Here is a 10,518-nt window from a genome sequence, read left to right as displayed (position 1 = left end):
GATAAGGAAGGTTCTTTACTAAACTCCAAATTGAAAATCATGATAAAATTTGAGATTACTTTGAACAATGGCTCAAATATGCCTGATGAAACATTGGAGATTGGAAAAATGAAGGGAATAGGTATTAAGTCTAGCATGAACAAGAAAATCAGGAAGATTCCCCAAATAAAATTTGTTCTTCCTAAAAAGAATATTGAGTTTCTGATGATGGAACAACCAAAAAATGGTTAAGAAGAAGAAGAATAGTGAGTATGGCATAATTCTATCAAGTAGGATTCCTTCTCATATATCCGGAGTTTTGATAAATCAAAAACATAGTATTAGGGTTCCTTTAAGTCACTTGAACCATAGTCATAGGAAGTTTGTTCCAGATATTGATCTCTTCAATATTCCATTTGGAAACAAGACTGATCTAGATACTGGTGAAATTTTGATTGATGTCCCACTTGAGGATGAGCCTATGAGATATCACTATCACATTCAAGGGGACTTTCGTGAGGATACCAAAGAAACCATTATGGGAAGTTAAGATGATGATATAAATGTTCCATTCATTCCCTCTGACATGTTGATAAAGTCTCAAGTGCATAAGAAGAATGATGATCATATTCATGAAGACGTTAAGGTTCATCTTGTCATAAACAATGGTGGTATTGATAACAACCATGATTATGTAATAGAAGATGAGAAGACTTTATGGGAAGATATGTTGTATGCTGAAGAAGATGAAAGGATTGTATAATGGTGAAAATCTTGATTATATTGCCTACCTTGAAACTATGAGATTGATAACAAGCCTATCGTGTATTCTAAAGTTCAATCTTTATCAGATGAATGCGAAAAGTGCTTCTATTAATAAGTACTTGAATATGGAAGCTAAAGACCTTCTTTGTGCCAACATAATGAAGAGAGTCATGGAGAAGTTAATCAAGTCTCAAGACAAGAGTACTCATGAAAAGGATTATGTGGTGAATAATGTGAATAAAAAATATGATAATGTTGTTAATAAGTCTAATAATACTAATGATGGTTTTATCCCTTTGAATAATGGATTTCCTGATAGGTTTGAAGCAGTCAATGAAAGGGTTATAAAAATTGTTGATCTCTAGAAAAATATACTGAAGAGGAAGTATTTGAAGTGGATAGCCACTGAAAGGAAGCTTTCAAGAAAAGCTATAACATTGAAAGAAAATGTTTAACTGCTTGAGAATGTCATAAAAAATTCCCAGTTATGTTGGAGGGATGTCAGACTCGATAGTGGAGCATCGCTTGCAACAAACGCAGTCTGAGTCTGAGTTAAGCAGGGTAGGAGATGTTACCTTCTTTCTTGAGTTCAAAGCGAGGCAAATGAATGACTACACATTTAATTCCCAAAGTATTCATACTGGAAGTGATTGCATTCAAGTATTTGTATGTTGAAGAAGATGGAGGATTGCATAATGGTGAAAATCTTGATCATATTTACTACCTTGAAGTTATGAGGTTGATACGAAGCCTATTGTGTATTCTAAAGTTCAATCTTTATCAGATGAATGTGAAAAGTGCCTCTATTAATAAGTACTTGAATGTGGAAGCTGAAGATCTTCTTTATGCCAACATAATGAAGAGATTCATGGAGAAAGTAACCAAATGCTCAAGTATGTCATTAAAATTGGTAAAGAAGATGACTGTCAGTATGTGCCATACATCTTGCGTGACATGTTGATAACTGAGTTCCGAACTCAGAGGAAGGATGAACAAGTTATCCTTACTAATTATAAAGTAAATAGAAAACTTGTTCTAATAAGTAAATCAGAGACAAAAGCTGAAAAAAAATATCTTGAACATTGTGTCCACCATACAAAGAATGGTTGGTAGAAAAAAGGTTGTCATAAATGTTTCTACTGCTCTCTTAGACAATGTGTCCTTCCATTACGAGGAAGGCATGCGAAATTGGAAGTGGGTGTATCACAAGAGGACATATCTTGAAAGGGAGCTATCAAAATATGCTTTGACATTTGAAGGATGTTTTGTGAAATACAAGGAGAATCTCATGATAAGAAGCAATGGTACACTATTTCTCTAGATGAGAATTTTTTTGAAAGTGTACAATATGGGACAAGATGTCTTGACATTGGTCAATGTAAACTTGAATGCAAATCAGTTTGTAGAACTAAAGGATGATCTTGGAAAGTGCATATGAGCAGGTCTATGGCAGTCAAGCCTAGAGAGGCGTGTAGGCACAAAGAGTCAGTTTCTCTTCCTTTTGATTAATGTTGCACATGAAACAAAGCTAACTTTCATTGTTTTAAAACCTCTTGTTAAATGGTTTAGCGTTACTAGCAAGAACAATCATATTTCTCCTATATCTCGAAGAACAAATCTAATCATGAGTCAAAATTCTGAGCAACAAAAGAAGAGATCATCCTTCAATGAAATTACTATCAAGAAGGATATTGAGAAATTTTTTGAGGCTGAGAAGAATAAAACCAAGATGGATGGTTCTATTTCCTGTACTACTACACACAAGGGATCTTTAGATGGAACATCTGTGACAGGGAAGAAATCATTGTCAAAGATGAAGACAGTACAAAAGAAATATATACAAGAGAATGACTCAGATTTAGATCAAGACTAGGGTTCCTGCCTAAGTCTTGGACTAAGTTTAAGACTGAAGGTTGCTGAGAAGGGGTGGGTTGATGGTGTGACACAGAACCTTGTTGTTGGAAGTTTATTTTTTGTAGTTATAGATGTAGTTTTTTTGGCCTTTGCATGAGTTCTTTTTTTGGAGGTAACCTTCTATGATCTGTTGAACTAAGTTTCTCCTCTGTGGGTGTCATATACTGATGCTCTGGCATTGCGTGCAAAAATTGTCCTCTTAATTATTGACTTTTCTCTACTCCTGATTTGATGTATGTATGTGCTAACGTACTAACCTCTGTGATGACTGGCCAAAATTGATGAGGAATACCTTTGCCAAATTGTGGCAAAAAGTGGGAGTAATGGTATGTAGGTGGGTAGCTTTCTTGACTACTAACTTACTAACTGTGGGGGAGTTGATTTCCGTTGTTCTATGATTTGTTTAGTATTAACCGGTTCTCTGGATTTCAGTGAAAAGTACACATGCTGCAACATCTGACTTGTCATCTAGTCCAGATCTATGTGTGCTATTCTTGCTTTGTGTTAGTGGTAGCTTCTGATCCTTAACTATTGAATACTAACTAATGTGTATTCATGCATGACTAACTCATCTTGAATGATTGCATAATTGGTTATTTTGGAACATTCCAATGAATGATAATGTATCATTCTCATGTATATGTAACTATCCCATGACCTCTGACATGAAAACTCTTATTTGTATAACTACCTCATGATTTTATCTATGTGTTACAAATTATTGTTGCTGCTGCTCTGACTTCGGCTATTATTGATATATGCTATGATGGGTTGAATTTTGTTGCTTATTCTGAGTATGAAAGCTTCTGATACTTAATGGTGTTTTCTGCCTGAAGAATTTTTTTACCAAAATTTTCCAAAGTGGGAGATTGAAGTTCCTTTCAGATTGGTTGTATTATGTAAAACAACGTGGAGTCTGTTCAAGCTAGTTTTGGTGAAGAAGTGACACGTGTGGAACCCAATGTTTCAACATGTGTGCTGCAACATCTGGTCTCTTACAATAGACATATGTGATTACAATTATGGTTCTAAATTATTCTATCTTAAACTCACTCCACAAAAAATATCTACAGATTCAAGATGAAGAGTTAATTTGGATGTATTGGTGCGACATGTTGAAGATGATGCTTCAACATGTGTGCAATGCAACATTTGACCTTGACAGATGCCATATGGATGTTGCTTAGTGCGCAAGTTCTGACTGGGAATAAATACAATTTGTTGTAGTTATTTTAGCAATGTTTGGTTGATTTATTTGGCAGGTGGAGATGTTCAAATTAGATTTAAAAAGAGATTTAAATTTTAAGTTGAAATTTATCAAATCATATCTTATTGCTGGAGAAAATTATGGAGAAGATCATATCCAACATAATATGTTATTTTATGGACTAAATCAAATCAAATATCCAAGAAAGAAAAGTCCATAAGACATTGTTGTATATGGAGGCTTAGTCTCTCGTTTGAGACATGGATTTTTGTGTGCAAAGACTAGGTTCTTTGTGTTGGGGTTTTGAGTCTTTGTAAGTTGTATTCCATGCTAATACCATAATAAGGGTTAGGAGAATCTTTGTGTACACCACTCTATGTTTCAGTAACTTGACATAGTTGTTGGTTTGGCTTAGTTGAGTTGTAACATTCAACATTCAATAAGATTGTTATTAAAGTTGATCACTTGGGATTAATGATTGAGAGAAAGTGAGAGAGATTCTCATATTTAGGGGGGGTCCTAAATAGAAGTTAATTTGGTAGTGTTAAGAAGAGGCATTAAACATCACAGGGTGGGGGTGTTCATAAAAGACTAAGTGTACTAAGTTACTAATGGTAAATTTCTTTTCTTGGGTAGAGTGCCCTTCAGACGTAGGTGTTGTTTGCACCAAACATCGCTACCAATATTTGGCGCTATTTACTGATTTTACATTGACTCTGTAATGTTTATCCATATGTGTGTTGAATTTGGTTTAACTTGTTGAACTAGTTGTTCCAACATCGTGTCTAACATTTGCCCCTTCAAGAACAAAATTTCAAATACTATCACTCATTCTAACTAAAAAATAGGAAATGTTTGAGGCAAAAGCTTGAATTAAGAAAGGTACCTGATTATTAGAGATTGATGAAGTGAATTGAATGGAGTAAGGCAGGGACTTTGATAGAAAATTACACGCAAACTCGAGTGTGTTGTAAACCACATCATGCCCTACTTTTTCAACTGACTCCAAGCGTTTCAATTCTTGCTCACATCGGACAACATCTTTTGAGGCCGACCCAAATCATTAAAGGCTTTCCCAACTCTCTCAATGCTTGTCAAAGCCTTGGGGGAAAACTGTTATAGGTTGGACAAATCTCAAATTCACTCCATTTGACCCAAGGTATAAAGTCAATTCAAACAGAAAGCAAAGTACATTATCCGATCTCCACTTTTTACTACACTCATCTTGAATCTTGAAATGTCTTGAACGTTAGAGTGTTAATCTTGCAGGTCTACCCCGCGCCTTCGTATTAGAGATCCACATCATTGGTTCAAGACCTTCAGTTCACCAACTACATCCAATTCTAGTTCAAGAACAATACATATATAGTCCTTCGAAATTTTAAAATTTCATGAAATTACCTTAAATTTGATAAAATACTTATCTATACTATAAATCTATTAAAATTATAAAATATTTTAAAACAACCCCTAAAAATCATTCTCTTCTTAACATAGTATTTTAAAATCCCCATAAACATTGTAATGTAATAAAATTCTATTTCAAAATCGCAATCTAACATACACCCCTTAAGTTAAGGGCCTTAACTATACTAACTTGATTTGCTATTAACACCGAAAAGAAAGAAGAAGAAAAAAAACAAACAAAAAAAACTCAGTGTATTCTCTTAAACCCTAAAAACACTGAAAGCTTCAGCTTCGAAGCTGCAAAATCTCACTCTTCCATCCATGGCGTTCATTTCCAACAACTCCAAGCTCCTCCGATGGCGTCCATCTCTCCACCCCATCTTCCCCTCCACCTCCCTTTCCTCCCGTTTCTCCACCTCCACCGCCGAACCTCTCTCCGAACCCGACCACCCTCTCCCCCTCCACTCCCCTCCCGAACCACCTCCTCTCCCTCAACCCAAACCCCAATCCAAATCCAACTCCTCCCAATCCAACCCCGAACTCATAATCTCCCGCATGCTCGCAAACCGTGTCTGGACAACTCGCCTCCAGAACTCGATCCGCTCAATCGCCCCCAAATTCGATTCCAATCTCGTCTGGAACATCCTCCACGCCACCACAAACCCTGATCAAGCCCTAAAATTCTACCGCTGGCTCGAACGTTCGAATCTCTTCACACATGACACTCACACCACTCTCAAAATGCTTCAAATCTTAACCCGTTTCTCCAAATTAAACCATGCTCGATGTATTCTCCTTGATTTGCCGAAAAAGAATCTTCCTTTCGACGAAGATATGTTTGTTGCTTTAATTGAAGGTTACGGTCGCGCTGGAATTGTTCAGGAAGCTGTTAAGATCTTCCAGAAATTGGATCAGAAAAGCGTTAAATCTTATGATGCTTTGTTTAAAGTGATTCTGAGAAAGGGAAGGTACATGATGACGAAGAGGCTTTACAATGCGATGTTGAGGGAAGGTATTGAACCTACTAGACATACTTATAATATTCTTCTTTGGGGTATGTTTTTGTCTTTGAGATTGAATACTGCTATTAGATTTTATGAGGATATGAAAAGTAAGGGTATTGAGCCTGATGTTGTGACGTATAATACTTTGATTCATGGTTATTTTCGGTTTAAGAAAGTTGATGAGGCTGAGGGTTTGTTTGTGGAGATGAAAGAGAAGAATATTGTTCCTAATGTTATTAGTTATACTACTATGTTGAAGGGGTTTGTTGATGTTGGGAAAGTTGATAGGGCGGTTGAGGTTTTCGAGGAGATGAAATCTTGTGGGATTAAGGCGAATGCAGTTACTTTTACTACTTTGTTGCCGGGGTTGTGTGATGCTGATAAGTTGGTGGAGGCTGGGAATCTCTTGGGGGAGATGGTGGAGAGGTATATTGCTCCTAAGGATAATTCTGTGTTTATGAAACTGATGGATTGTCAGTGTAAAGCGGGTAACTTGGATGCTGCGGTGGATGTGTTGAAGGCGATGGTGCGGTTGAGTATTCCTACGGAGGCGGGTCATTATGGTGTGTTGATTGAGAGTTTCTGTAAGGCTAAAGTGTATGACAGGGCGGAGAAATTGTTGGACAAGTTGATTGAGAAGGATATTGTTTTGAGGCCGGAGAATTCGTTTGAAATGGAAGCTAGTGCATATAATCCGATGATTGAGTATCTGTGTGACAATGGGAAGACAGGGAAAGCAGAAACGTTTTTCCGGCAATTGATGAAAAAGGGTGTACTGGATTCCGTTGCTTTTAATAACTTGTTCCGTGGGCACTCGAAAGAAGGCAATCCTGAATCTGCACTTGAGATTGCAACAATCATGAGTAGGAGAGGGGTTGCTAGTGATGCAGATTCTTATAGACTGCTTATTGATAGTTACTTGAGAAAAGGAGAACCAGCTGATGCTAAAACAGCTTTGGACCACATGCTTGAAGGTGGGCATCAACCAGATTCATCTCTTTACAGGTCAGTTACGGAGAGCTTGTTTGAAGATGGAAGGGTGCAAACTGCAAGCAGAGTAATGAAAACTATGGTAGAGAAGGGGGTGAAGGAGAATATGGACTTGGTTCCGAAGATATTGGAGGCCCTTCTCATGAGAGGCCATGTTGAAGAAGCTTTGGGCAGAATTGATTTGCTTATGCTTAATGGGTATGAGCCTGATTTTGACCACCTTATATCTACTCTCTGTGAGAAAGAAAAGAGGATCGCTGCTCTCAGATTGTTAGATTTTGTTCTCGAGAGAGACATTATCATAGACTTTTCAATCTATGATAAGGTTTTAGATACTCTCTTAGCAGCAGGAAAGACCCTCAATGCATATTCCGTCTTATGTAAAATTCTGGAGAAAAGAGGCGCGACAGATTGGAGCAGCCGTGATGAGTTGATCAAGAACCTTAATCAGGAAGGTAACACAAAGCAAGCAGATGTCCTGTCGAGAATGATCAAAGAAAAAGTGACAAGTCCTCCAAAGAGAGAGGGAAAGAAGAAAGCAAGTAGAGTTGCATAATCTGTTCTCTCGTCATTTACTTCTCGAGTTTTAGAGGTGAGAATTATTAATGGATTTTGGTTGTAATAAGTTGTTATACCAGGAAGAGAATTCATGAACTTTGATTCATTCCAGCTGAACAGAGTTTTGTTGACACATTCTTTTTTATCTTTTATTTAGTTGTTATGTTATTGATAGTCTACTATCAAGGTCTCAAGCCGTGTAACTCGTTTATTGTATTTTCTTGGAATGGTAACAATGGGAAGTTTGAACTGAAATCAAACATTTCTCATATTCACAAGATTTGTGAATTACTTTATTTCTCTGCTATTTCCCTTTACCAAATTCCTTTTTGACCATACTGAATATACAAGCATCAGTAGTTCTTGTATATGACAAAATTCACCACTGTTCTGTGCATTTGATCTGATTTATATGTTGGCAATAGATCTGATTTTGTTAATGTCGGCAATAGATCTGATTTTGTTAATGTCGGCATTTATATTCAAGAACTTTATATTCCCAATTAATATATCATATTAATATATTTGCTGGTATTGTTTATGTCATTATTTCTCACTATGCAATCAGCAGCTTTGTGAGTTTTAGTTCTGCAGCAGTGTATGGTAATGTTGTCGATGTCTTGTAGATGTCGGGCACCCTTGCTATGCTACTGAATTAGCTATTGCTGTTTGAGGCCCCCCCATTAGTGTGACAATGTTGGAGGTTTTTCTTTTTGGCATTATTTTCCAGCTTAGAAAGTTGAAGGATGTTCACGCATTCTTGTGAAAAAAATTGAAAATATGTTCTTAGAATTCGAAAGTGCATTTCTGAACGCACTCCAATCCATACGTAATCAATTCGTAAGTGAGTCTTGTCCTCATTTTTAACAAAAGTTATAACAGAAATGGATTTCCGTAATAATTTACGAAAATGTATCTCAAGACGAGGTTTTTATCAAATACGCGTCAGACCTCCCCCCATCCTCATTTCTAGCAAAAACACTCTAAATTATTTCTAAACACTCTAAAACACTTCTCTATGCATTTTCTACTCCATTCATTTCAAGTGGTTTTTCAACTTCATTAAGTCCAAGTGATTCAACTTCCTTTACACATTTGGTAAGTTTTTGATTTTCTCTACATGCACTAAGAAATAGGAACATTAAGCTGTGTAATCCACATTACTATATAGATAGTTACACTCGTTCTTAAGTTGTTATATTGAGCATTGTGTTTTGTCCCATTGCATTTTGTCATATTTTTGTACCTTGCGTTTCTGTCATTTTTGTTTTTTGAGTTGCAGGAAACTACGGAAGTACACTTTCGTATTTGTTCAAAATTTATTTTTTAGGAATACGGAAACCCACTTCCGTATTTTGTCTGTTTCCATTGTTTGGTTTGATTTTGAATGTCTCTCATCTGAGTTTGATTTTTTTCGCATTGTCTGATTTGTCCGGTTTAATTATAGATAATATGGCTGACAACTAAAAACGACTGAGACATAGTCGAATGTCCCATCATTCACCTATTTGCAGTGAAAGAGCCTGGCCCTTGCGACCATCAGTCAGTGCTAGTTCATTTGAGTCGATGCTAGTTCATTTGATGCAGAAACGTCAACTTCTGAGGTCCAATATCTCTGACTTCGTCTTCCGACAGACAAGTGTCATTTGCTGCTACTTCGGAAATCTCGCCAGTCTAGGTTGATGCACCTTCTGTCAGTGTTGTTGTTCTTGAGAAATTTGGAGGAGGCTCGTATGACACATCACTATAGTTTTTGTATGCGGATCACGCTGATAAGCTCGTGTGGAACCGAGAGGTAAAATTGATTTGTATTTGTTCTTTGAAACACACATGTTATAATATTCTAACTATCTGACGATGATGTATTTTTCACAATATCGTGATGCTTAAAAATGCATCAATCATGGCATGAAGATTGCGAGCAAGAATCAGTCTAAGGAGCGGTGTTTTCATGATGCGATGCAACTATTTGGGTTGTCAAATTTATGCATGACTGCTTATACTACCATTAACAATGGTATGCTGCCAGTGTTCGTTGAGAGATGACACTCTGAGACGTCATCTTTTCATCTTCTGCATGGTGAGATGTCCATCACACTAGATGGTGTATCAAGCCTTGTACATCTTCCGACCATGGGAAGATTATTAGACCACTCCAAGATGACCAAACTTGATGCACTGGAGATGATAGTGAACTATTTGGGAGCTGACCTTGAAGATACCAAAGTGTCATGCTAGATTTGGATTCCTAGAGAAGTTGTATGTACACCACCTGGCTGCAGTAGTGGATGTCGATGGTGATGATGCACAATTTATACATCATAGATCATGTGCATTAAGGTTATACCTCATGTACTTGGTTGGCACGCCCATATTACGTCAAAGTGGTTAACCTCAAATACTTCTTTGACTTAAAGCAGATTTATGAGCACAACTAGGAGGTCCGCTTGTTTGGTTTATCTACCACTAGGCCAACTTATTCATTGTGATTTATTTTGCTATTGAAATTAATATATACATAATTGTTTGTTCTATTTCATATTTTTGTTATATTTTTTATTAAAAATATTTATTTTTATATTTAATAATACTATATTATTCTATAAATATTATTTAATATTTAATAAACTATTTATTTCTGAATTTAAATGTAGATTCATCATGCGAGACGCCTCTTTCATGGATCATGGAGGT

The 10,518-nt window shown here is 36.5% G+C and overlaps 1 protein-coding gene across 1 annotated transcript; it reads left to right on the top strand.

The window, feature by feature from the left end:
- The first annotated feature begins 5,478 nt into the window (after window positions 1-5,478).
- Window positions 5,479-8,212, top strand: LOC131595170 (large ribosomal subunit protein mL102 (rPPR5)). The gene has a single exon (XM_058867455.1). It carries the CDS (start codon window positions 5,594-5,596, stop codon window positions 7,820-7,822), a length of 2,229 nt encoding a protein of 742 aa, XP_058723438.1. The 5' UTR covers window positions 5,479-5,593; the 3' UTR covers window positions 7,823-8,212.
- The last annotated feature ends 2,306 nt before the right edge of the window (window positions 8,213-10,518 follow it).

Source organism: Vicia villosa, linkage group LG4 (genome assembly GCF_029867415.1).
Source record: "Vicia villosa cultivar HV-30 ecotype Madison, WI linkage group LG4, Vvil1.0, whole genome shotgun sequence".
Classification (NCBI taxonomy): domain Eukaryota; kingdom Viridiplantae; phylum Streptophyta; class Magnoliopsida; order Fabales; family Fabaceae; genus Vicia; species Vicia villosa.
Note: the sequence above shows the minus strand (reverse complement) of the source record. Positions and strands in the feature narration are given on the sequence as shown.